Here is a 27,618-nt window from a genome sequence, read left to right as displayed (position 1 = left end):
CATCTACACACTCTCCTTTTGCTGGGATTTGGGGCTTTCTGCTGGAGACAGGAACACTGCAGGTACAGAGGAAGGGCACACTGTAGTGCCATGGGCTTGTGACAAAAAAAATACTCAGCTCATGTTGAAGCTGCAGCCTATCCTGCCACTTCTGGAATACCACCCCCATTTTGTCTGGCCCTCTCCATCCTCTTGCAGGCAGCTTCTGACATGGGAGGCCTGCGAGAGCTCCCAGTGTGATGAACAAAAACCACCTCACGCCTGTACACAAAAAATTAAAACCTCATTTGTGTCTGTGGAGAGAACAAACCACAGCTAATTAAATCCCCTCACAATAGGACGTTACACAAATGAGAACCATCCCCTTCAAAGCACAGCTGGGGACAAGCACAGCCATTCGTGCTGTGCCCCTCCGGAGTCAGGGGGTGACAAGTCTTTCATGGCACAGGCGGGAGGGAGCTCCCTCACGCCCCGGCAGATGAGCCAAGAAAGATTTGATTTGATTTTGCCAGGGAAAAAACACACACAGACACACAGACACACAGAGCCACGCAGCAGGAACGCTCTCCTGCTGCCTCCCCGGGGAGCAGCGGGGCTCTCAGCCACTGCTCCCGCTGAGGGATGGGGAGTTCCCTGTTTGCAGCAGGGAGGGGACACTCAGGCACTGCCAGCGTGGCCGTGGGCTCTGTCCTGCCCTCTGTCACACATGATGTGCAGGAGCCCGGCAGGGAGAATTTATTATGGTCTAACATCTGTGCCAGTGAAACCATACCCATCTCCAAGGCTTGAATAACATCTCTTGCTATTGTGCAGGACCTCCTCGCCAGCTTCACACATCCTTAGGGAATGGAGTTGTGACCTGCTTTTCTCTTTTGTCCTGTTTTTTTTTCCAGACAGAGAGATGAGAAGCACAGAGAGATCTAAATGACAAAACTGGGGCCAGGAAGCACATCTGCACCAGTGCCAACCAGCACCCAAATCTGATCACAGAATCATGGAATCATTAAGTTTGGAAAAGGCCTCCAAGATCATCGAGTCCAACCTGTGGCAGATCACTGAGTGCCACATCCACTTGTTCCTTGGTTACCTCCAGGGATGGGGACTCCAAACCTCCCTGGGCAGCCCCTTCCAGTGCCTGACCACCATTTCCATGAAGAAATTCTTCCTGACTGCTTCCCGAATTCTTCCTGATGGTCCATGACAGGCCCCTGACAGTCTCCCTTACCCCAAGGCAATCAGGTGAGCAGAGCCATGTCACACACCAAAGGAGAAGTCCCCAAACTGCTGGGGACAGATTACCAAGTGTCTCACAACTTCCTACACTGTTTATTTTTCACCCTACTAGCAGGTGTAATTTCAAACTGTGCAAGGTGCCTGCTCACAGCTCTGGCTTTGCAGTAGAGGGTATTTAAAAGTCAAAGAGTGGTTGGGAAAAGATCTGTTTTGTATTAAAAGGATGAAGTTCATTCAGCTGAGCTCAGTCTGGACTCCTTAAGCAGGAGGACAAGGGCTCCTTCACCATCTGCATCCACACAAGGTCAGCCTTTGTGTTTTGGCTGGGGTTTTTTTGCAATATCAATTAACTTTTTTTTCTGAACAAAATGTAGAGTGGCAGGTTTTTTTCATTTTAGAAGTGTTGAAATGATATGATTCACCAGTATCTTTCATTCTTTCCTACAGATATACTCATTGTCATGTTTCTTGCAGAAATTGACTTATTTATGGAAGAGTTTCCTGCAAAGAACTTCAGTTTCATTAAAGCAGTTTTGTGATGAGGAAGCAGATAATCAGAGAGTACCTGACCTTACCTAGTGTGTCTCATCTTCCCTCGTTAGTACTGAGGAATTTTCTGACACAGTGGCAGAAGTGGGAGGGCTGGATTCCTGTGTTTGCCATGATTCCGGACCAGGAGTCAGGAGTAATCAGGGAGACAGGACCCCGACCTAGATGAGGAAGGAAGCAAGAGAGAATTTTAACACCTTTCCTCTGCCTCTCCTCTGTCTGCAGTGATTTTGCAGTGGTTTGCATGAGACTTTTTGATCCCTGGGGGAACAACTGTCATGCCCTTCAAGTCTGTGGTTTGAAAGGGTCCAGAAGTGCAAAGAGGAGACAAGGCAAAGACAAGACTTCATCTGGTTCTGATGCAGTCAAACCAAGCCATTCATGCATTGCAGCTTCTATCAGCACTCGTGGCCACATGGAACCCAATCCACCAGCACTGACACCTGGTGAGTGTATGACCAGTGCATTTTCTCCATAGAAAGTCCTGGAATATTCTGGGGAAAAAATGCTCTGCTGTCTACAACTGCCCTTAAGTAACCATAGTGCTGTCTCCCCTTAAAGCTTTCCCTAGAAGCACTCCTAAAGCCAGAAGTCTGGCAGAAAGGGAGAGAAAAAAACCTGAGGAACCAAATGAATGCAGATGATAGAGAGAGGCTGCGAGGGAGGCAGAGCCTCGAATGGCTGAATTCACTCTCAGCGCTGAAGCCAGCTCTGCATTGGCTCAGGGGAGGGGACTGTTCTGTGTCGTTTTGCATTGAGTGTTGGTGGGATTTTAAGGTTTTCATCCTGGTTTGACACCAGTTCTGCCATTTCCAGACTGGCTGATTTGTGGCAGGAATCCCAGAGGCTGTGCTGAACTGCCTCTCCTCACCCATCTTGTCTTGCTCCTGAGGGCAGCTTAACTAACTCACCTGAAAGATTATTTATTTGGCAGTAAAAGCCACAAATAAAACACAGCCGCCTAATGAAGACAACTTGGTGAGTCTGGCCCATTTTTAATTTTAATGTTGCATGTAATCTCCATTCTGGTCTGTGGACTTGTCAGTGGTTTTACAGCTCCTGATTATATGAGTGCAGCAGGCAGAGACAGCTCAGTGGAAGAGCTGGGAAAGCAGCATTAACAAGAGCCCCCGGGGAATCCAGCCAGGGAGCTGAGGAATTGTTTGCACCATCATTGCGCTGACAGAAAGCACAGGCTGAGCAAGCACTCCGTGGTGGTGTCCTTTTCACAACCTACCTGGCTGCTTGTTTATAGGTAGCCAAACAGCTCTGGGCCTGAAACACGAGGGAAGAGGAGACTCCTGCATCGCCATCCATGGAAAGAGGGACACTCCACTGTGTGCTACAGACAGGCAACTCTTACAGAAATAAAGTGGATACCAGGGATTTGCCCGTGGGTACAGAAAGGAGGGTCAAGCCTGTAGCCAACTTTGGGATCTTTGGACTATCTACCACTGCTCAACTCCTTATCCCCAAGGCTGTCTCAGCCAGTGAAGGATCCCATCAATAACAAGCGAGCCAGCCTCCTCTCCAATGTCCTGCCAATAAAGCCCTCCAGAGTCATTCACCTCCTCCCACTGGACAGGCCTGGTGCTAACCAGCCTACAGATTGGAGAGTAAATCTATTCCGAGCCTAAGGATTTTCTGACAGAAAGATGGATCCTGAGACAGCAGTTTCCTTCCCAGCATGAATAGAGGCAAACACAAAAGGCCAGGCACATTAAAACTGGGCACAGATCCTGTTTGGAGCCCCATGTCCTCAGCTGTCCTTCATGGCTTTCTCTCCTGCCTGCAGGAGCCTCAGGCTCGCTCCTTCCATTGTGCCATGAGGGATGCTCTCATGCACCACGCAGCGAGCACATCGGCCTCTGTTGTTGGAAGAGAATGCACCAAGGGATGCCTGGAGAGCACAGAGGCTGTTGGGATTGCCTCCACTGCAGGCTGAGGGAGCTGGATGCTGTCTCACAGCTGGGGACCTGGGAGGGAAATGTGGGCTTTGCTCCATGGGCAGTTCTGGCAGCCCAGGATCAGGGCTGAAGCAGTCGGCAGAGCAGCACATGGAGCTCCACTACTCTCCTGGATGCTGCGGTGGTTGGCAGGAGCATTCACAGCCCTGAAAGGTTTGCATCCCTCATAACCAAGGCAGGAGGTACTGCAGCCTTTATGGATAGGAGAATTGGGACCAGGAGGAATTATACAACTGACATACAGGCAGCCTGTGGCAGATCTCAGAGTTTTATTCCAGCCTCTCCTAGGACTCAGAAGAAGTTTAATCAAGGCTGCATCCTTTCTCTTTACAATCATGTAAATCTGGAGCAACTCCCCTGGAATTACTCTGTCCTTACCTGCCCAGAGCCTGCCCTAAGGTGGTGAGCTTTGGGTTGCACTCAGAGCCAGGACTCACAGGCAGGCAGCACTTGGGAAGGTGGCCACAGACGATGCTTCAGACCCTGCAGTTCCCCAGCCCAGGCCTGCAGACTCTTCCCTGATGCTGGGCCCCTTTTCCTCCTGGGGAAATGGTACTGCAGTGCAAAGAGTGCTTGGATAAAGTCCACAGGCACCGACCCCCAGTGAGAAAGGAGGGGTCTCATCCCCTGGCTCCCCTCCAGGGAGCAGCATGTCAGACACACAAGATGCTTGTCGAATGAAGTGCAGAAACTGCCACCAGCTGTGGAGCTGGTGAAAACTGGCCCAGCCATTGACAAATCTTCCTCTGGAGACGGCTGACTCAGAACTGCTCTGCCTCCCGGGTGTCTCCTGTCGTGCAGGCCCTGTCACTGCTGTGTCTCAGAATTAGCCAGGAGGGTTTTCTGCCTTCTGACTTTGACCTTCTAAGGATGTTCAGCATCTTTCAGCATCTGGCCCATCAGGGATGTGACATGCTCCACAGCTGTGCAGGGCAGCAGGCACAGGCTTCCCAGAGCAACAGAGAGCTCATTCTTCCTCCTTGCTTCCCATCTCTTTCCAGGGACTGAAGCAGATGGGCTGCATGGCTCCTTCGGCTCCCAGCAGGGACACTGGGGCAGCACACAACAGTGTACCCAGGTGACCAGGAATCTCTTCCTACCTTTAGCTCCTCCACCATGCTGTTGGGAAGCACCTTCCTGCCACTGCCACCCTTGGCTCTGCAGCCAAACCACTGGCAGGAGTCTCCATGGGTAATCAGCATTCCACTACAAAGCCAGGTAAACCTCCCACTGCCCGCAGGGAGGGATGTGTCTCTCTCAGGTGCTGGATCACTGATTCCCAGTGCTGCCTAGTTCAGTCCCTGGACACATTTATCTGTCTCCAGCCACAATGAAAATTGCTGTGCACATCAGGGGCTCACCAACCTGGGCTGCAGTTTGGCATCATCCCAATTCCCGATGCTACCCTGCTGGCTGGGCTTCCCAAGGGGCAAGGAAGAGGCTTGTCTGTCTTCACACGTAATTAAATCTGGATTAGGACATGATCTGACTGGAATCCAGCCTGGGGAAAATTGTAAAGGGCTTCCCAGAGGTGAAGCTCTACAGCCAGAGTCCAGGCAGTGCTGTGCCCTTCCTCTGTCTCCTGAAAGAAAGGGGGTAGTGAAAACCCCACAGAAGCTGCTTTGGGAACCTGGACAACATGACACTGCCCACCACAGGCAGCTCTCTGCTCCACCTGCAGGAATTGAGACACAGAGGCCTGACTCCTGTAAAACCAAGTTTAATCCTTAGATCTCCCTAAAATTTCACATGCTTGGCTTTGCAGGGCTCTCAGGAGGGAGGTTGCAATCTGGATACCCACAGCACCCCCGCCCATGATCAGCTTCCTCCTGGCTGCTGCATAACGGGCCTGAAAACACAGAACCAATATGCAAATCTGACATTTAATTTGGACATAAGAGTTTAATGAGGCTGTGGAGATTCTGCCACTTGCAGCCTCCACATCCTGCAACCTGCAGTCACATTCCCTTAACTGAACGTGTCCCCACTACACGTCTGGATGCGCAGGCACGTGCACATGTTCTCCAGCACAGTTCCACACTTTACTCCCAACTCCACATTTTCCCACCCCAGTCTGGAGACCTCTTTTAAGGTGATGCTTTGGTTTGGTGGCTCTGCAGTCTCTGAGCCAGAGGGTTGTAGCCAGACAGTCTGTGAGCTGCTGTGCTGTTTTGTTCCTGAAGAAATGGAAGATGTACCAGGAATTGGCTCCGGCGTCTCTGGGATGAAGAGGGAAGGGCACAGACTGTGCCTTACAAAGCCTCTCTTCCCATCCCAGGAGACCTGGGAAATGTTTCCCTGACAAAACAAGTGCTTCAATCAGGGAGAATGAATCACATCCACTAGCCCCAGTGACAAATAAGAGAACAAATAATCAAATAACAAAGCCGAAGCAAAACCCAGGAGCTCCTACATGCAGCAAGGAGATACTCCCTTTGTGCCACCTGCCTGAGAGCAAAGCCTTCCATCAGCCCCCAGTACAGAGACTCCACAGTCTTTTTATTTGAAGAGGATTATGGAGCTGCCGTTCAGTAAATGAAGTGCCACTCCAAACAGCTGCACTGTGGCCTGCCCTCGTTCAGACACAGGGCCTTGCAGGGGCTGCAGAGCTGCACGCAAAGGCTGCTCCTGGCCCTGGAATGCTGGGGAGTGCATGCACAGGAGCCAGGAGAGAGCTGAAGAAGCGGGAGAGTCTGAGTTCCTCATTTCTGCTGCTCCCCTGGAAGATAACAGCCAGGGTTTTCTCCTTCAGCAGCCTTCTTTTCTCCCAGGTTGCAGCCACAGCACCACACTGCTTCTGTGGCCACTGAAATACATAACCCGCTTTCCTGGGAGGGGACAGCAGGATGAGAGTCACTCCCCTTTCCCTGCCGCCTGATATCACAAGTTGCTCCCAGAACCCATTGTTCCCACAGTGAGCACGACACCCTCTGTGCAGGGCTGATTGCCCAGAGCCACAGGAGACAAAGGCAGGGAGCTCCAAGCCCCAGCTCCAAGCGTGCCACATTTAATTCCCAGGGAATATGATCCAGGGAGAGGCCGTGCAAGTGGTGAAGAGACGGGGAGACCGAGCCTTGGGCTGGAAGGGGGGAATGTGAGCTGGGCCAGGGCAGGAGACCAGCAGGAAGAGGCAGAAACATGGGACATGAGCTGTGTTCAGCACGAGCAGGCTCTGGGATGAAATATTAATGCCAGCATCCTGAACAGGCAGCAAGCAGCGGTGTCTGAGCTACTTGGCCATGAATAAAAGATGGTCCTGAAAATGGGGAAGAGCAGCAAATTAATTAATCGAAGCAAAAGTCTCTCCATTCCCATTAAGGAACAAGCCTGGAATCCTCCCACATGCAGCTCAGCTTGGGGAACATGCAGGGGCACAGAGAGGAGAAGGACAGCAGAGGCAGGGTCTTCTCCCAGTGACCTGGGACCTCCCGCTGCCCAGCAGTGCCTGTAAGCTCAGGTTCAGATCCTGATTCAGCTTCTCATCATGTCTGACCTGCCAGCTTTGGGAGTTCATCCTCTGCCAGCTTGGACTCCTCACCTGTGCCCTGGCTCCCTCAGGTTTTAAGTAAGGGTCGAGCTGGGAGCTGAAAGGGGCTGCAGATTCCTAACCCCCAATTCCAAGAGCTGTGCCAAGTAGCCCAGCTCTGAGCCAATGTGGGGCCCAGCCAGCTGCTTCCAGGTGGGCTAGCAGAAGGGCTCTCCTGCTGGTGGAGGGCTTGGATCTGTTCCTGCCTGCAAGAGAAGGCAGTCCAGTTTTCCTTCATTCAGAGCTGGGAATTTTCTTGCTCAGTGCTGCTCAGTGTTTCTTGCTCAGTGTTGCTCAGTGCTGCCATGCCCAAGCCTAATCCCTTATGCTGCACCAGTTGACTGGGAACAGAGTAGTGGGGGCTGCTGCAGATGGAGAGACACCCTCAGCACCAAGAGACGGCTGATCTCCTCTTCTGAAGACTTGCCCATAAATTATAGATTTTAAGCAGTGTTTGTTTAAAATATTCAGCTTGCCACTTAAAAAAGAATTCTCATACACACCAGGAATGGGGAAAAAGGATGGGGGCTGCTTTCTCACTTGGAGGAGGGGGAGGGAAGCAGCCAGGAGAAAGGTGTTTCCTTGACTAATGAGCCAGCATCTCTGGCTGTGGATGTGCAGTCCGACACGTGAGTCACCTGCACTGCAGCTTTGCCTGTCTCTACCTCCAGCACACAGCTCAGGCCCAGCCTCTGCTCTCCCCCCCTGCATCTCGGGGTGCAGGTCATCCCACAGGCTTCCCTTCAAGCCCACGGGACAATGTTGTGCTTGCAAAGTCAGAGCAAAGATACCTCAGGTGTTCTGAGGGAAGGAAGGAGGGGAGGAGGCAGGGAAACATCCTTCTCTGCACAATCCCCTCTTACCTAGAAACACATTCATTGTTTTGATTAAAAATTCATCTTTTCAGCTGCCTTGGCCACGGGGCAGATCCATAAAAGGTGAGATGCAGGGAGCAGTAGCCGAGATATTTCTCATCAATGAAAAATGCTCCCCTTCATCTGCGCATCCCAGCCCGGCCAGGCACCAGAGCCTGTATTGCCGCCTGATGGCGAGGAGGAGGCAGGGCCCTGCTGCAGAATGAGGGGATTTCTCCTCTAGGTTGCAGCACCTCTCAGGCTAAGGCAGGCTCTCACTGTCTTCTGGGATGGATTTCCAATGGAAGAGACTGCAGAGAGCACTGGCGAAGAGACACAGCTGTGCAGGAGGTGATAAAGGCTTCCTTCAGCTTTTCCTGCCCAAGGAAGTTCACTTGGATGCTCAGGTACATCTTGAGCAGGGTACAGGGAGCAACAGCCCAGCTGTTCAGGAAGGCACAGATCTAACCCTATCTGTGATTTTGTCAGGGTCACACCCAGCTGGGAGCTGGCTCTCCCGAGGCTCAGGTAGCTCTGGCATCTCCCTGTGATCTGAGGATGGATGGATGGATGGATGGATGGATGGCTGACTGCCAGGACCACCAGCCCAGGGCGGTTTCTCCTCCCTTCCTGCCACCTGGGTGATGCTCCAGGCCCAGCCCTCCTCCTGGCAGCTTAAGCACACTCCAGGCTGGCTGCACCTCATTCCCTCCTTAGCTGCATTTCTGTACCCCCAGGAGGCAGAGAACCTTTCTTGCTCTCCATCCCAGGAGACACTGACCATTCTGGCAAGTTCCGTACTGTATTTTTAATAAATTAGCCCCGAACTCCCTTTGCATGGATAAAAATAGCATCAACTGCTCTGCCAAGCCGTTTTTCTCTTGGTTAACACATTCATCCAAGCTGCTCTATTTGTCTTTCCTCCACAGACTCATATTGTTCTGGATTCATTTTGTCAAACAAATTGCACAAGCTGGACTGCCCATTTACCCAGTGCTGTTTGATTACAGGGGTTATTTATGAAACAGCAAGACATATGGCATTAAGCTTCTTAATAATAATAATAATGAGAGAAGGGAAGGAGAAAAGCACTAGAAGAGAGGAGGGGGAAAATGTTTTTTATTACAGACAAAAGCTCCTGCCATCGGTGATAAATTCCAGACACTTTTTCCAGTTGCTCTTGTGCTGCTGGCATGATGAATGACACAGGCACTCAGCTCAGGAGCACACACAGGTGGTTGGGCAGGCTCAGGTGTGCAGGGACCACTGGCCACCAGGCACTTCACTTCCCAGGAGGCCACAGCAACGCGGACTCCACCCAGCCCTGCTTTTGAACCCGATTCCCTCTCTTCTCTCTGATGCAGTCGCTTATTCCTGAGGAGTTTGGGACCACTCCATTCACCACATGCAGAGCCCAGCTGGCTCCCTGAAGACATCCCCCTCTGACCTGGCCATCTTGGCTCTGATAGTGACTCACTGCAATTCAATCAAAAGTTCTGTCAAAGAAAGATGCTCAATTAAGGGCCTGGGAGACTTTGAAAGCAGAGTCATTTCTGCAAGAGGAAGGTAATTAACTTTTTTAATCAGTGGGCACTGATCTCAAGGTCTAGTGAACAGAGAGAGAGAAGCAAACTCACTCCCACGGACTCAGAGCAGAGCTCTGTGATGCCACTGGAGGCCCCAGGAAAGGGCTGGGAACTGGACTTGGTACACACCAACCTGCAGAGCTGCTCCATCACCTCATCCTTCTCCCTGATGCCATTCTCCGGGGGCAGAGGCACCTTCACTTCTGGTCTTCCCTTCTCACCTTGTCTCAACAAACACACCAAATTTCCAATCAGAGCGGAATCAGTGTCTGGAGATAATTCCTCAGCAGGTCAGACTCCCTCACTCTCTTGCAGGCAAGGCCCTGGCAATGGGATAAACAAGCTCAAGCATCAAGAGCAAAGACTTTCCCTTGGCACTTGCAAATGTCCTGTAGCACCAGCCTCAGCTCCTGGACTTGTGTTCATCAGCTGGCACAGACCAGGGTGCCGGGGCAGGCAGAGTTAATCAGGGCTCGCTGGCAATCACAATGAACTCCTGCATTCCATGGCCTGCATCCTAAACCTGCTTTCTAATTCCCCAGGGCAGAGGGATTTACACTTTCAGTTTTATGTCTAGTTAGTTAATGGTCCATTACTGTCAAAAGGATCAGTAGCTAGAAGTTAAATCCTACAGGATTTATGATACAGAAGAACCAAAGGCTGCAGAAGAAAACATGCCAGAGGGGGCACAGGGAACATTGAGGGGTTTGCAGGTCCTCAGTGCTGTGACTGGACACTGCTGGTGACAGCTCTAGAACAAGGCTCACCCCAGCACTTTTCCCCTACACACTGTACCAGGTTTCTGGCTCAAAAACTCAGGGCAAAACATCGGCTTTGGCAGGACTGCAATGGGTTTGCCTTGTTCATGTTGAATTCCTGCCCCCTCCCCATCAAGACACTAAAAGGGCTCCACTCCCTTAGCAAGATAAAGGTTTCTGCAGTACACACGAGCCTGCCAAAAGGCAAAAACATCTGTCTGTTCTGCTGCTGTCCCTGAGATCCTCAGTGGTGCTGCTGTCAGAGCAGAGGCGTTAAAGCAGTTACACTGAAAGGTCTGTCAGCACTACAGAGCTGTGCAGGGGTTTATAAACCTGCCCATAAAAACTCACTCTTGGCTGCAGGGTAAATAAGGTCTCCAGGCCTCTGAAGCAGAGAATCATTCTTTTCTTTTTATTTTGTAAACAAAGATACAATTTGTTTTTTCTGCTGGCTGAGGTTTTCTGAGTGGTAAGTGGTGCCAAAGAGACAGAGTTTGGCTAGATGGGGGACTGAAAAACATTTAAGTGATCAATGAACAGTTCCTTGTTTTGTTTAGCATGGGGCTGGAAAGTATTTTATCAATCAAGATAGCTTGAGCTGCAGCCAGGCAGGAAGCACAGCACAACGCTGAGGTCTACAGCCATCCAGACAGGTCAGACGTCCACACCTGCAGAAGATGGACATATTAGGCCTGGAAAAACAGTCCAGGAGAGCTCCCAAGTCTAAGGCCCTCACTCCGTCACCACCACACATAAGTGTGCCAGCAACACTGCTGGTACTTAAAAGCCTGGGACAGAGAACGAAGACTTATATGTTATTTAATGACTCTACCAGTCTGGCTTTCCAGTCATTCTATAACTATCTCCCTACCAGAATTCCCCACTAGAGTCTGCCTTAGCCCCTTGATGCAACCATAAAACTTGGAGGAGCCCATTGCACACTCCATGCACATCATGCCAGCATTCAGAAGTTGTGCTGCTCTTACTTTTTATCATTTCTTCTTCTAAGCTACTGGGAGATCAGCAGATTTTAACTTTTTTTTTCCCCCTCTACTTTCCATACAGCTGGGAGTGCTCCTCCCCACTGAAATCTGTGCTGTCCACTAAAGCCCTGCTTCAGTAAGTCAGGCCTGAGAGTATATACAAAACCACAAAAAAAAGAGCTGTGCAGCTCATAAAGCTCCCTTTCATCCCTCCTATCTACCCTAGCAGGGAACACAAGGCTAAGCTCTGAAAAGCAAGAAGCATTAAAACATGAAAAAATAAATCAAAGGCCGCCCTACCAACGGCTTGTAGTCTGTAAAGAAAGCACGGGACACGTGGACTGTGTAATCTGTGCTCACCTGCAAGGAGTTCGTGTCCGCCCTGTGTCCCCCGCACCTGTGCTCAGCGGCCCAGCGAAGGGCAAGGCTGCTCTCTCGTGGTCGCCGGCAGGATCACACCCTGCCTGTGCTCGCCCTCCTCGTCACTCCTCTTGCTGCTTTCGCTGCCAATTCCCTGCGTGGAGCAACCCCAGCTGTTCCAGCTGTGCAACTGTTGACAGCTGCTTGGGAGGAGAGCGACTCTGGTGGCACCCGGACCATGTGGAACACAAAAGGTAACACCTACGAGTAACAGCAATCCCACTGTAGAGCTGCTCTGACCATTCCAGCTGAGAGAAAAGCCTTATTTGGAGCCTTCAATTAGCAGATCCATAGATCTACGGATCTTACCAAAAGCTGCAAATCCATCAGTGACTACATCCACCAAGAACCACACACTTAAGGAAGAAAGATAGGCCAAGATTGCAAGACTCCACACTCAACCTGACCAGCAACACCAGCAAATACCCGCTGTAGCCCCAGTCACATCTAAAAACCTGCTGAAGAGCAGAGAACAAGAGTCACCCGGACTACTGGAAGGTGTCCCTACTCATGGCAGGGACTGGAACAAGATTAGCTTTAATGTCCCTTCCTCCTCAAACCGTTCTGGGGTTCTGATTCCCTCGTGTCTCTCCAAGCAAAAGCAATCCAGAGGAAGAGGCTGGTTCTATCAAATCATTGCTTTGCGTGAGGAGGACACATGGGCCATCTTTGTTGGCCCTTCACAGTTGATTATTTCATATTTACAACGCTTTGCTTCATCTGAATGGAGCTTCTTGTGATTTATTTCCAATATATTTTCAGAAATGCAGTCCTGGCCTGCCAGCACAGAGAGGAATTGCATGAAAAGAAGCTGTGGGTTGGTTCCTAGTGTTTGTTTACTCTTCTTATAGTAAACAGCAGGTTATGTTGTTTGTGGTGCTTCATAAATCCCCGCGTCGTTAAGTGTGTGTTTGCAAGTAGTGCCTTCCCCCATGCCTGTGTGTAGCATGATTATAATAGCAATGTTTTCCTCTGGTTTTCATCTAGTTTTCCCTGACTTTCTTATTTTGCCCATCTTTTTATCCCTGCTTCTGATTTAAACCAACAGAATTTTCTGTTTTTCCTTTGGTTGCAAAACACTTGCTTTCAGGGGTTTTTTGAATTTACTAATGTGCAGTCTCAGAAATAAGTAATTACTACTATTACTATTACTTCCTTCAAGTTAAGAAAACATTGCTTTTTGGAGTATCTTGCCCAACATTCTTTGACTAAAATCTGAATCTCTTCAAAACAGATTCATGACACTAAAAAAAAACCAAACCATAGGATAAAAAATTCTATCCCATGGAAAGAGTAAAATGACAAATAATGTCATAACCAATGCATCACAAACACCTTCCACTCTTCTGATAGTAAAGAACTACATAAGTATAGCTCACGTTTATGTGTAAATAAACACAGTAAATAAGTCAATCCTTGCAACAAAAAGCTGAGAAACATACTTGTTCCAAAGGGTTTTAAGACAGCATATGAACTCAAATAGGAATTTCTTTTTTTATTTTATTTTTAAATCATCTCGTGTTTCAGGACTTTAAATATCTAAGAGGGCTACGTTTTAGCAATGTAGGAGAATATTGTCAGTGAATGGGAAGCAGATGCCCCGTGCACCGCTGAGGGGTCAGTGGGGGTCATTGAGGGGTAATTGGGGCCCTGACTGTCAGAGGGGCTTCTAGGGTTACTGAGGGGGAAAGTGGGTGCCCCGAGTGTCACTGAGGGGGAAGGTGGGTGCCTGGAGTGTAACTGGGGTGCCCTGCGTGTCACTGAGGGGGAAAGTGGGTGCCGGGAGGGTCACTGAGGGGGAAAGTGGGTGCCCCGAGTGTCATTAAGGGAGAGGCAGGTGCCTGGAGTGTAACTGGGGTGCCAGGAGGGTCACTGAGGGGGAAAGTGGGTGCCCCGAGTGTTATTAAGGGAGAGGCAGGTGCCTGGAGTGTAACTGGGGTGCCGGGGGGTCACTGAGGGGGAAAGTGGGTGCCCCGAGTGTTATTAAGGGAGAGGCAGGTGCCTGGAGTGTAACTGGGGTGCCAGGAGGGTCACTGAGGGGTAAAGTGGGTGCCCCGAGTGTCATTAAGGCACAGGCAGGTGCCTGGAGTGTCGCTGGGGTGCCGGGGGGGTCACTGAGGGGGAAAGTGGGTGCCCCGAGTGTCATTAAGGCACAGGCAGGTGCCTGGAGTGTCGCTGGGGTGCCGGGGGGGTCACTGAGGGGGAAAGTGGGTGCCCCGAGTGTCACTGAGGGAGACACAGGTGCCTGGAGTGTCACTTGGGTGGAGAGAGGGTCACTGAGGGGTAAAGTGGGTGCCCCGAGTGTCATTAAGGGAGAGGCAGGTGCCTGGAGTGTCGCTGGGGTGCCGGGAGGGTCACTGAGGGGGAAGGTGGTCACTGAGGGGGAAGGCGGTCACTCAGAGGCCTTGGGGCTGCCCTGAGGGACACGGGGAGGGGCGGGGCTGTGCCGCTGCCGCGTAGCTTTTTCCGCGCCGCAAGGGGGCGCCTGCCGCCTGTCCCCTCAGCGCCCTCAGATCCCTCAGCGCCGCGGTCCGTGAGGCGGGCGCAGGCGAAAGACGCTCCGAGCGGCTCGAAAAAAGGTATTGCAGTGGTCCTGGGGCAGACTGGGGGCTCTTGCAGATGGAGGGAATGTTGAGCAGCAGCGTCAGAAGGCAGCAGGGTGTTTCGGTGGAGTTGCCGAGGGAGAAGCTTAGGTAGTTCAGACGGGACGCAACATCTTCGCCGGGGGAAAGCTGAGGGAACTTTGAAGTGAGAGCCAGGGGATTTTTGAGGTAAAATCTGTCAGGGAGAGAATAAAGATTCTGTATGGGAGAGCTGAGTTACTCTGTAGGTGACATTTTGGGGATAAAATCTGAGATAATCTATAGGGGACAGAATGGGCATTTTGGGGGCATAATCTGAGGTAAATTTTGAGGGACAGAATGAAACTCTTGGAGGGAAAAGCTGAATTACTCTTTAGGGAATATTTTGGGCATAAATCTGAGATAATCTATCGTGTACAGAATTAATATTATGGGGCGAAATCTGAGGTAAATTGTGAGGTACAGGAGGAACATCTTGGAAGGATGTTAGCATAGGGTGAGCATGTCTTTTTGCCCTGCTCCTTTAGGCTTTTTGCCCATCTTGTTTAGAGAAGTGTGGTGGTCTTGTCTCTCAACCTGTTTTTGTTTTTTACAGCATTTTTACTGGGGAGAAAACATCTGGATTTCAGCATCCACAAAATCTTTCTTTTTTTTCTCCCCAGGAACAGCAGCTGTGACTTCCATTTTAGCTGTTCCTCCATCTTCTTTTCCATCAATAAAATGGTTTTTCAGTCTCTGTTTTACAATTTTTCATACACCATTTTTCTTCTCTCATGCTTTTACAACTGTCTTGTATTTCTTTAACATTTTCCCCTGCAGCTGCAGATTGTGATGTCAGAGGTGTCTGTCCATCCTTGGTGCTCCTAAATGCAGTTGTGTTACCATGTTCTGGTGTCCAGGTAGGTGCCAGTGCCCTGCTACAGCTGACATCTTATGGCAGATCTCCATGAATTATTTGAAAAGGAGAGTGAGTTGTAATCAGGTGTTGGCTGGCAGGATCCCAAACCCCTTAGGCATAAATGTTACACCGGGTGCTGTGTAGCTTCTGCTTTGGAACATGCTCAAGCTCCCTCATCCATAGGGAGAAATTTCTTCCATTAAACACAGACAGGAGGTGTTTGCTCTTTGCAACGAAGACTTTAACATTTAAGAGAGATTTATTAAGCATGTGTTGCCTTTATTTGTTTATTCCTGGGGTTGGTACAGGGCACCAGCTGTGAATTCCTCGGCACCAAGAGAGTAAAACCTGGTTTTGCTCATGTCTGTTGTGCTTCTTGGCCAAACTTAAAGCATTTTCCAAGCGGCAGGGCCTTTGCTTGCTGAGTTTTAGGTACTGTAGATAATAAATAATAAAGAGATAAGTAATTGATAATAATAATAGATAATAAATAATTAATGATAATGGATAATAAGTAATAGCTCAGAGAGATGAGCACTCACCAGCACAGTTCTTTGTGTGCCTGGGTAAATTCTCACTGCTACAATCCTGATGTTTTTCCCCTTTCATTTCTAATTGTTTTCTAACATTGGGCTTCTCCTTTCTAAAGCTCAGTGCTTCTTTATGACAGTGCTGTCTATATCCACAGTCTTTCCTACACTAATATTTCAAATCAGAGCATTGGCCTGGACTAAAAAAAAAAAAAGAAAGTAATTTCTTCAGGGTGTGTTTTTCTGTGGCAAGACTGCTCCCCAGTGATGTGAAGAGACCCACTTGCTGTCCCTGAAGGAGACAGCAGAAGGGATGGGAGACTTGGGCTTCCAGCTCTGCTGTGAGAGCCCAGACACTTGTGCGTTCTCCAGGGTTCTCCAGCCTAAGCAGGAGCAGACAACAAATAGGTATTGAGCTGCCTGGGAAGCACTTGAAAATCCCCCTCTGCTCCAAACAGTTTGTCCTTATGGACTGGGAGGAATCCCTGAGTGACCGTGTACAGCAGAAGAGGTTGATGTGGCTGGAGGGCTGCCGGTGTTTGGGGTGTGATGCCGAGAAGGGAAGCAGCAGGGCTGGCCGAGTGCCTGGAGGAGCCACAGCCCGGCAGACAGGCAGGGCTGCCTCCTCCTCTTCCAGGCACTCGGCTGTGGCTGGGGCAGGAGGGCTGCTCGCAGAGCAGGGGAAGCCCTTTCTCCCTCAGCCCTGCACATGTGCCATTGTCCCTGCTAACAATGGGGAGAGGAGGGAGCGCTGGAGCTGATGACACAAACCCCAGGGCAGGAACAGCTGGTGGCTGCTCAAGGGAAGCTCTGTGTGTGCAGCCACAGCCCCTGCCCTGCCAGCACTGCCCAGGTCCCAGACAGGGCTCCTGACAGCCTCAGGGTAGGACTGAGCCCTGTGCAGTGCCAGAAAGGGGAAAAACTGCCTTTGTTTATCATGGAATCATGGAATATCCTGAGTTGGGAGGGGTCATTGAGTCCACCAGCACAGCCCCAACAATCCCGCCCTGTGCCTGAGAGCGTTGTCCAAACGTTCCTGGAGCTCTGGCAGCCTTGGGGCCGTGACCATTCCCTGGGGAGCCTGGTCAGTGCCCCACCACACTCTTTTCCTAATATCCAACCTAAATCTCTCCTGGCACAGCTCCAGCCATTCCTTCAGGTCCTGTCCCCGGTCATCAAACAGCAGAGATTGGTGCTGCCCCTCAGGAGGAAATTGTAGACTGTATTTAACTGTAGACTGTGTTTAACCTGCCTCTCTCCAGAGTCTGGGGCTTCCCAGATGGCTCAGAGCATAGGGAGACCCTGCAGGCAGCTGCTCCCTGTGGTTCCTCTCTGGTGCTATCCCTAGGAACCTGTGTGGTGAGAGTTAACCAGCCCAGCCTAATGGTTCCTTCATAAATAAGGAATGCTGTTAAACACTTTCTATTACTTAAGGTCCAACAGATAGGAAGAGAATAACCAAGGAAGCTATTTCCACTTTCTGTAACTTGCATTAGTCATCTCTCCTGAGACAGAGGGGAAAGCTTGGCTGGGGATGGGCAGCAGAAACTGGGCTGTGCTCCACACCTCTCTCTGTCCAGCACCTCCTGGGAGGTCCCCAGCAGCTTCTCCTTTCCAACATGAGTAAATGTCCCTAAAACAAAGGGGCTTAAGGTTTATCTGGGAATCAGTTCCCTCTCAGGGTTTCCAATGCTGCACAACCTGTATCAGCCCCCACAGGTACTCCCCATTTTAAAGGGAGTGGGGGTGGTGGTGTCACAGGTGTTCGGCAGGTGGAGGAGGAGTTTCACCATCTGAAGTGGCAGCTTTTCCCAATTCCAACTCTGCTCATGTTCACTCCCATTGAAAGAGCCCGTGGGATATGGCACCTTGCAAAGAGCTTGGAATACAGGCCCTGTGGCCACTGACCCTGCAGGTAAGAGACAGGTCTGCAAACTGAACCAGGAGTTACCTGCCAAACCTGCCTGGCTTAGCTGGCAGAGATGCCTCTCCTGCCCCCAGGGACAAGTCTCCCTCTCAGCTCAGCAGAGATCAGGTTTGCAGGGCATGATGCAGAAAGCAGCTCTCCCAAAAAAACCCAGCCCCTGCCAAGAAGTAACAGGATGTGATGGGAGGCAGTGAGGAGGAGGCTGGAGCAGGCAGCCAAGCACCCTTCCCACTCAGTCTGGAGAGCAGATGGAGCAAACTAAGAGTTCTCTACCTCAGTCAACCTCCTCTTCCAGGCTGAGCTGGCTCCTCGTGTCCTGGCTGGCTCCCACAAGGATTCCCAAGACTCTTGCAAAGAGATTTTAGTAGCCTTGGGCTGGAGGCAGACAGAGATAGTCACCCACTCCTCCAGATGGATATCGGGCTGCAAGGAGAATGGCTCCGCTCTGCTTGGGCAGGAGAGCTGCACTGCTGGGCTCTTGTCTGGTGGATCCCAGTAGGCTGGGAAGGCAGCAGTGCAGGCGAAGCAGGGATTACTGTGGAGGATCCTACGCTGTAGTGAATGCTCACTGCTGGCAGCCTCCCAGAGAAGCCCCCTCGACAGCATTCCCACTTTGGGCCACTCGCGTGACTGAATGTGAGCACAGAGCCGGGGGCTACAAGGCAGCTACAGGATAACAGTGTGCAGCAAACAGGGAGGAACAGGGGGAAGGGAGGGATGTTCCTGCTGGCAGCCGTGTCTCATTGCAGGGTTGGAGCTGATTGCTCACAGGCACTCCCTAGCCATGATCACTGTTAGACAGAGATCTTCAGTCTCTGGGGCTTCTCTTTATGCAGGACACAGGCACAAAGCAGAGGCACTTGGTAGCTCAGGCTATCAAGGCTGGGGCTCTGTGCCAGCCATCTCCTTTGCAAGGCTGACATGACCCCAGGCCAGTGCTGCAGCAGGAGTCCTGCCTGCCCGTTTTCCCTGGCTCTGTGCTGCCTGCAGGAAGCAGGGTAGCACAGTCTCCTCCACCCCTGCTCTGTGCAGCACCACCACAAAGCCCAGGGGCTTCATATCTGGGCCATGCTACATTTAGCATCTGTGGGGCCTCGCTGGGCTCCCGAGGGCCATTCCGTACCTCCAATCAAGGGCACAGCTCTTCTGCAGCCTCCCTTCCTTGTCCCTCAAAGATGGGGTGAGAAGGGCCTGGGTTTGGCTTAGTGCAGTGAGGAGTAAACCCTTTGCAGCCCTCCTGTGTCTGGGGCAGGGGCTGAGCTGTGAGGCAAGCAAGTCACTCCTAGGGCTGTGATCTCTGCAGATCCACCACTGATTCCCACATGCCCTCCCTTACTCCTCCATGCTGTAACTCCCCCGCTCTAATGGCCTTGGAGAGGGTGTCAGGGGTCTCTCCACAGCACTGCTGCCCCCAGGTCCTGTTGTCCATGTCCTCACATCTCCTCTCCCCAGCAATTGGCAGTGTGGGAGCAAATGGTTTCTGTGTCAGCATTGTTTTGAGTAGGACCCAGGGTGTGCTGCTGTGCTGTGATTCATGAGCAGGAGGGAAAGGGAGAGACTCTCCAATTCCTGTGTTTGGGATAGGCTGAGGGCAGGGCAGATATGTTCCTCTTGGGAAGGATGTGCATCCACCTTTCTTCTAGAAGGGTGTCTCCTGCAGCAGGATGTCCTTGGGCAAGGCCAGGTTTTAATTGCTGCAGCATCACCAGACACCCGAGTCATGGTGCCCCTCAGAGCTTCTGCTCCCAGCCTGCCTCCTGCAGCTACTGAGCTACTGGGAGCAGTGAATCTCCCCCCGGGGGCTCCCCTCATGCCCTGGTTTTCTCTCCAGAGGGCATCCAGGGGCAGCTTGGCTGATCTGAGCTCCCAGGGGAGCTGTCTGTGCCCTGCCTCTTGCCTGATGGTCGGTCTGTCCTGCCGCATCCACTGGCTCCTGCTGGTGTCTGCACTGCTGTGCTGCACTGTGCCTGTTTGGCTGCCTCCTTGTCCCTCTTGCTGTCTGTCTCCCTGACTGACACCTGCCACGGCAAACACTGCCTGCCCCCCTCTCCACTGGTCTGTCATTATTAGGTTTTCTCCTCCCCACCCCTTTCCTCTGGCCGCTATCTGGAGGCCTCTGCATTAGGTATGACTTGGGTGCTTTTCTCTGGTTTGTGGATAGCAGCCAGGCTACAGTCTGCAGCAAAAGGACTATCCAGAGGGAAAACCTCTGCAAGGAGCCTCCTGCAAATACCTAGGCAGGACAGTGGCTGCCAGCACTTCCCAGAAACTGCACACTCACACCTGCCTCCTCAGCACCGCAGCCAGAGACTGATACGAAGCCCAAATCTCTCGCAGTGGGTCTTGGGTCACTGCATCCCTCTAAAAGCCAGTCCTTGGAGCTTGAATTCCCTGGTTCCCTGTGGGATAGCTGGGAGTGAGGCTGGGAATGTGAAGGAGATGCAGCTTGTGGAGATGTGAGGCTAAATGTGAAAAGGACGTGTGTGTGTGTGTGTGTGGTTACATGTACTGCCCCACATCACAGCTGTGTTTGGACATAGACCTTGTGCTTGCAATTTTTCCACCCTGACAACATTGCAGCATGCCTCGTGTCTGTCTCTTTGCCTTGCATCCATCTGCTCCCAGTCTCGGTATCTTTCCCTGTTGTTTTGCCATGCCTCTCATCCCATCCATAGCCAGCCCTGCTAGCCTGAGCTGTCCTAGGCCAGCAGTGTGGTGTGTCATTGTGCTGCCACAGTGCCTTCAATACCCCCCAGCCACCTTAGGGGGCTGTCCCCATTTGGGCCAGCACACCTGCAGCCCATGCAGCAGCCTGAGCCAAGCTTTTGTAGAATTAGCAAAACCCCCTGCACAGCCAGCTTGCAAAACCTCAGCAGTCAAGTGTCACCTGGGATCAGGTTCTGCTGGAGCAGAACATGACTTTCATATCAACTTTCCCAGTGTCAGCCCTTTTAGCAGAGCCCAGCCAGGGCTGTGGGAGAAGGTGAGGGCAGGGCAGGCCATCCTGTGTGTCTCTGTGCCTTCCTGGGATACCTCTGGACCCAAACTCCCAGGGAAAACAGCTCCCTGATGCTGCCCTCCTCTCCTGTCATGACCTTGCCAAAGGGCAGGGAGGAGGTCTTGTCCCAGGCTTCTTTCTGGATCCAAAGCCATTTTGCCTGTGCAGAAGCAGCTCTGCTTATCCCCTTCCCAAACATGCTGATGGGAGCCTGTGGGGAGCAAAACCTTGGTGTGTCCTCACTCTCACCAGACCTGGGCCTAAAACTGAAGGTCTGTGTCCAGTGATATCACAGACAGAGCCTGTAGATGTGACACATTAGACCATGGCTTAGTGGTGGATTTGGCAGTGCTGGGTTAGCAGTTGGACTCGTTGGTCTCAAAGGCTTTTCCCAGCTTAAATGATTCTGTGATTCTTTAATTCAGCTGTGTGTCCTGCCATTGCCACAATGGTTTCCCACATGAAGGAGAGCTGTGTCACACAGGCCTGTGGTGACTTGGTGCAGGGTGGCCTCTCTGGGCACCTGAGCAGAACTCATTTGGTGGCAGAGGATGATACCCGCCCCCTCCTCAGCAAAGCCCACGCCAGGCTCCTTTTCCCCTTCCCAACCCATCCTCCTTTCCCAGCAAAACACCTCCCACGCTGCCGGGGAGGATGAGGGTTGGCAGCTCTTCCGCAAAATGATGTTCCCATGGCAATGGGGATGTGTCGCCCTTCCTGGGGAACATAAGGGGGGCGAGTGGGACCTTCCCGCACCAGTTGCGCACCCCTTGTCCGGGGCGGGGGCGTTCCGAGTCCCGCAGAGGCAGGGCCCCCCCCGCACCGCCCCCCCGCCGCAGGGCCGGGGGCCGAGCCTCAGTGACGCCTCCCGGTCCCCATTCGCTGGGTCCGCCCGCCCAGCCCTGCCCAGACTGCGGGAGCGCCCGCGCCCACAGCCCGCCGGGCAGCCCCGGACAGCGCCGGCAGCCCCGCAGGCAGCGGGCAGCACCGGACAGCGCCCGCAGGTAGGCACCCGACCGCCCGCAGCGCCCCGCGCCCTGCCGGGCCGGGGAGCAGCCGCTGGGCTCGGGGCACAGCGCGGGGCTGCGGGCGCGGGGAGGGTCCGCAGGCCGCCGGGCGAGGCCGTGGCACCGGGAGCATCTCGCCCCTCGCCCGGGGGATGCTCGGCCGGGCGGAGCGCGCTGGCGGAGGGGACGGGCTCAGCTTCTCGCCCCGCTGCCGATACCCCCCCACCCCCGGCTCGGGACTGCGGCATTCCCGGTGGGCGCGCCCGCGCGCACGCCCGCACCGCAGCCGCGCTCCCGCTCCGCGCTGCTGCAGGGGGGGAGCTCGCCCACCCCGAGCCCTGCTGCCCCTCTCGAGGGTCGCCCGATCGTCTTCCCTGCGCACCGCGTCCCCGTGCATCCTCTTTGCTGGCAGCCACCCCCTGGCACAGCCGGCTCCCTGGGGCTCTGGGGTTCTCTCAGCTCACCAGTCTGGCTCTGCACGTCCCCGTCCCCGTCCCCATCCCCGCAGCTCGTCTGTCACCCTGAGCCTGTCACGCTGGTAGGCACAGGGGGTAGGTACTGCCGTGGTGTGACCCCGAGCAAGTGGGGACCACGCCGGGAACTTTGCCCTGTAAGAGCTGGAGCCCCTCGAATGCTGCCATCCTCCTGAGCCCTGTCCCTACGCCAAACCCCTGGGATCATGCAGGAGTGAGAGTTACCTGGCTTGCTCTGCTCCCAGCACTGCTGTCAGGAGGAGAAGAGGGGTCCAAGGGCTATCAACCCAGAGCCTAGAAAATCTGAGTGCTTGGGCACATAGATGGGAGGAAGACCCCCTCTCTGGGAGCTTCTTTGCACTGATTTTCTGGAGGAAAGCCAGGCTATGACCTAGATAGTGTCCCAGGACACTCAAAGAGGAGCAGGTTGGTGCTGGGAAATGACAAAGCAAGGGACACGGGGGACAGTTTCTAGGAATCCAGAGGTTCAGGCATGTGCCCCATTTGCAACCTCTTGGTTGTCAAGATCAAACAGAAGGGAATTTTTCTTCTTGGCCAACGATTCCCCAGAAGGGAATTTTTCTTCCTGGATAAAGAGATTTTTCAGAGCTTCAGGGTGAGCAAATGGGTTTGGTATTTCCTCCTAGAATGTTATATGAAAGACCCAAAATTTGCTAAATAGAAAAATGCAGCTGGCTGTGGTACAGGCAATTCCTAGCTCTTCCCTGGATGCTTTGCCAAGCTCAGAGGGAGCAAACTGAGGGTCTGTTGTCCCCTCTGCCAACCCAGAGTTACGAAGGGGTGGTTTATCAGCTCCCCCTCTTGGACCTGGCCCCACATGGCCAGCCTGGAGGGCTGACTGCAGGGTGCTCGGTGTGTCCTTCAGCCTGGCGGCTGCCTCACTGCTGCTCCCCCACCCTGTCCCTCCATTCCGCATGTCTGTGGCTGGATTCCCCATGCGGCTGCTTGGCCAGGCTGCAAACCTTTAATTGATTCCTTGTGGCTGCATTGGGCTGCCTGGAATCAGCAGCCCTGGTGTTTGGATGGCACATCATGGGTCCCTTGCCCACACACAGCCTGGAGAGAGACAGGCACCAGGCAGGGACCCAGAAAGTGGATGCTGCCACCCAAACCCCTTCCACCCTGTGGCCAGGCAGGCTGAGCTCAGCTCTTAGAGGCTTCGTGCCATCCTTTGGTCGTCTTGGCTCCCTGTCCAGCTGCTGTGTCCCTCTTCCTCACTGCTCTTGGCCCCTTTCCCTCACTGCATCGCAGTGACTCATCCTTGCTGAGCTCACCCGCTGGAGCTGCGGGAGGACTGGCAGGACAGGCGCCTGCCAGCCCCGAGAGAGAGTCCCTCACCTGGCAGCTCCCTCTCCGTGAGCCACAGACCTCTGGTCAAGGTGTGCAGGCACTGGGGTGCAGCCTGATTTCACCTCTGCACCTTGGCTGGCCATGGGGCAGAAGGGGGAGGAGGCAGCGCACACAGGCCTTGCTGCGGGTCTGGCCATGCTCATTTAATGTCTGCTGGGAGGATCTGGACGAGGAAAACAAAGTGTGGATGGGGCATTGCCTGGAGATGTGGAAAGATGATGCTGGGCAGACACACAGTGCCTGATTCCCCAGCTGGTTGCAGTGCCAGCTGGGCTCTGTGCAGTGAATCAGATGCCATGGTGAGGAGGAGCAGGCTCTAGAGCATAGTTTGTGCAAGAAGGGCAGCCTGCACCACCGAGTGCCCACATCCATGGGGCAATGGCCTGGCTAACTGCCTCTCTCTCCCCCTGCCCAGGTTCCCCTCTCAGAGACAGCCCCCACCGGGCACCTCAGCGACAAGATGAACCCTACCGTGGGCATCGCTGTCATCCTGACAGGTACATCCCTCCCTGCTCCCTGCTTGGCCCAGAGCAGCCTGGAGGCTGCATGGGCACCCCCAGAGCTCTCTGTTCCCTGTCCAACCCTTCCTGCCTCTCCCAGTGCTCCAGGCCGCCCACTGCCAGATGATCAAGGACCTGAGTGCCTGCCTGCTGGGCCAGAACCTGCGGGTGGACTGTCGCTATGAGAACAAAACCGACAACCCCCTGACCTACGAGTTCAGCATCACCAAGGACAACAGGAAGCACGTCATCCACAGCACCATCAGCGTCTCTGAGAACATCTACCGGAACCGAGCCAACGTCACCATGCACAAGAACCTGGTGTGCCTCCACCTGCAGAGCTTCACCACCAGCGATGAGGGCATCTACATGTGCGAGCTGAAGGCCACCAACGACTACACCGGCAACCAGATCAGGAACATCACTGTTATCAAAGGTGAGACAGGCAGTGGCACCTGGCCTCAGCCAGCTCCTTGGCTTGGCAGGGCCAGCAGAGAACACCACAACTCCCTGTGGTGTCCCCAGATCTTCCCTGAGCTCCATAAATGTGTCCCCACCCTGACATGCCCTTCATGCTTCATCCCACAGATGGGCTCACTCTGCCCCATCTCACACTGCTTTTCCTGCCTCTCTTGGGTCCCACCTGAGGCACATTGCCTCAATATCCTCCCATAGAGAGGACAGTGGGGAGTCTCCACACCTACATTGCACAGGAGCAGTCCTCCAGGTGCAGAGCCCTTTGTCTCACCTGGTGCCCATCCCCTTGTCGCCTCAGTCAGGCACAGGCAGGGTTATGCTTCTCAGTGTCCCTGTGACCCCAAAGTTTGCTGCTACATGGTGGGAGGGAAACAGTCAAGGGGCCAGGATGGGACTTGCTGCATTTCTGTGACAGAGCAAAGGCAAGAAGCTCGGTTCCAGCACCATTAGAACACCCAGCCTGAGCCCCGTTCCCAAAGGATTTCATGGCCTCTCTTCTCTCCCTCCCCATTCCTTCTCCTCACAGACAAACTGGAGAAATGCGCCGGCTTCAGCCTCTTGATCCAGAACACCTCATGGCTCCTGCTGCTGCTCCTTTCCCTGCCTCTCCTGCAAGCCGTGGACTTCGTGTCCCTGTGAAAGGCGAAACACACACACACAGCGCTCGCACACGCACGCACACACCGAGCACCCCAGCCACCCCGCCTTCCTCGCAGCCCCTGGAAAGAGAAGCTGAAGCGTCTGGAAGCCGTGAAACCTCTCTGTGTTATCTCTATTTAGCCGTATATCTAACGCTAACCACCGTCCCGTGCCGAGGCCACCATCCCACGCACACGCGCCCCGCTCCGAAGCATGGTGGCTCTGCTAGGCAGCGTTGCTTCTCCCATCGCGCCTCCCCGCTCCGTAGGCTGGCTGGTTTGCTTGTGCTGGGAGCACTGGAGGCCTCAGCCTCGCTTGTCCCATCCCTTTAACTCTTGGGGTTTGCCTGTTCTCAACTGGGGAAAGACAGCTGGATTGGCAGGTAAGAGAGAGGGGTGACGGGAGAGCGTGCAGAGGATGCCCGTGGTGGGTGCTGTGCCCACAGCCCCTGGAGGTGACAGGGTTCCTAGTGTCCCCACCTGCCCTGCCTGCCAGCCAGGTGACCAATGCCTCACCCTGAGCTGCCACAGCTGGGAGAGGGCACAAAATGACTCCTGTCTCAATGAACAGCGGAGCCATGGGATGCTGCTGGGCCTGGCAGGAGGGGAGGAGAGAGGGGAGCAGGTCCAGGAGCCACCATGAACTGAACCCCCCCTGCCTCCTTAGGGCTCCTCTGGGGCCCTGGGAATGGGGTCAGTACAAACGTGCTCTGGCAACAAGTTTTTCCTAATCTGTTTCTTACAGCTGAGCGGGAAGTGAGGCCTCCTCGACACCATCTGGTACCTTTGGGCTGCCCGAGCCAGAGACACCCCTCGCTCTCCCCGGGGAGCAGCCCTTAGCTGTGACGAGAGAATTGCTGCCAGCACCAGTGGAGGCAAGCAGAGCCTCTCTGAGCTAGCCACAGCCCCACTGCCCTCCCCAGGGGCCCCTGAGCTGCACCCAGGCTGGCTGGTGGGGAGGGGGCTCCCCTCTGGGAGTGTGACCCCAGGGTCTCCGCAGGGACTCCTCTGCACCGGCATCTTGTCCTCATAAGGGAACATCTGGGGACCCCAGTCCTTCCTCATGAAGAGGCAGAGCAGTCTTCCTGGAATCCCACTGTGCTCCTGGGAGGAGCCCGTGTGCCCCCTTCCTTCTCCCTCCTCCCTTTCAGCATTTCCCTGTCTCCCTTTAAGAGCAGGAAAGGACCTAAGGGCAGCCCACAACCTCAGTAAGGCCAGGATGGTGCCAGGGGTTGGCGAGAGCAGGGACAGGGATGGCCAGCACAGCTCAGATCCGCCAGCCCAGGGCTGCCCCGATGCCCACGGGACCCCGAGGAGCCTCGCCGAGGGGAGGGAACGGGGAAGGGAAGAGGCAGGCAGGAGCATCCAGGTCCATGGGGTGAGCCCCAGCTGTGCTACCCGTGCAGCCTGGGCTGTGCCACCACAGCTTAGAGCAATACACAGCAGCTGCTCCCCACTCCTTGCTCTTCTCCAGAGCTGCTTCCTTCCCCCGTGCCCATCCCCTGCCCATCCCTGCCTGCTTGCTTGCTGTCTAGTGCTGCTGAGGTCGTGCCCAGCTGAGGCCTGGCTGTGCCCAGCTCCCTGGGCGTGCTGGTGAGCGCCGGGGCAGGCACAGAGCCCAGCGGCAGAGCACGGACGCAGCTCAAGTCTCATTTTTTTGTGAACATTTGTAGTTGTTTCCACAGCTTGTCGTCAAAGAAATTCTGTTAAGGGAAAAGGAAAAAAACGGAAAAAAAAGAACCCTATGAAAAGCAACAACAAAAAAAACCACCTTATCATCCAGGAGTGTTCCTCTGTCTGCACAATAAAACCCTACCTAGGTTGTGTGTTGGAGCCACAGGCGCCCATGTGTGCGGCAGTGGGGGCAGGGGCTGTGTGGGGCTGGGCTCCAGGACCCTGCTGAGCGGTACAGCCCCCCAGGCAGCCCCCCTGTGCCTCCAGCACCCCAATGCCTGTGGGAGAGAAGCAGGCAGAGGGGAAAGACTTGAGTTTCCTGGGCAGGGCAACCCCCTCCTGCTCACCCGGAGCATGGCCCCCGTGCCCAGACCCTTTGTCCCCTATCCCTGTCCCTAAACCCCTGGCTCCATCCCAGAGGCCACCTAGTGCCCACGGCGGTGGCAGGGAGGCAAAGCAGGGGACCCCAAGTCTGGTCCTGGCCCATCCATCCTCTGGGGGGGGGAATTACCAGGGGTGGAAGTGGCCTTGGGGGTGGGGCTGGGTGTGCACGTGTGTCCCAAAGCTCCTGTGCCCGTCACACCAGAGTCCCGCCGGAGCCCGTGTGCCCACACGCTGCCTGGAGGGCTGCCAAGGGCTCCGGTGTCCTCTGGAGCAGCCACACGCT

The 27,618-nt window shown here is 53.8% G+C and overlaps 1 protein-coding gene and 1 long non-coding RNA gene across 2 annotated transcripts; both read left to right on the top strand.

Moving 5' to 3' along the window:
* The first annotated feature begins 14,201 nt into the window (after nt 1-14,201).
* Nucleotides 14,202-15,197, top strand: LOC109145230. Its single transcript, XR_002046517.2, has 2 exons — nt 14,202-14,455; nt 15,054-15,197. It is a non-coding gene; the product is annotated as an uncharacterized LOC109145230 (long non-coding RNA).
* A 6,510-nt stretch (nt 15,198-21,707) lies between these two features.
* THY1 (Thy-1 cell surface antigen) lies at nt 21,708-27,110 on the top strand. The gene is made up of 4 exons (XM_039564876.1): nt 21,708-21,815; nt 24,078-24,159; nt 24,263-24,598; nt 25,166-27,110. Exons 2-4 carry the CDS (start codon nt 24,123-24,125, stop codon nt 25,276-25,278), a joined length of 486 nt encoding a protein of 161 aa, XP_039420810.1. The 5' UTR covers nt 21,708-21,815; nt 24,078-24,122; the 3' UTR covers nt 25,279-27,110.
* The last annotated feature ends 508 nt before the right edge of the window (nt 27,111-27,618 follow it).

The sequence above is a fragment of the Corvus cornix genome, chromosome 24 (assembly GCF_000738735.6).
Source record: "Corvus cornix cornix isolate S_Up_H32 chromosome 24, ASM73873v5, whole genome shotgun sequence".
Taxonomy (NCBI): Eukaryota; Metazoa; Chordata; class Aves; order Passeriformes; family Corvidae; genus Corvus; species Corvus cornix.
This window is presented reverse-complemented; position numbering and strand designations above follow the sequence as displayed.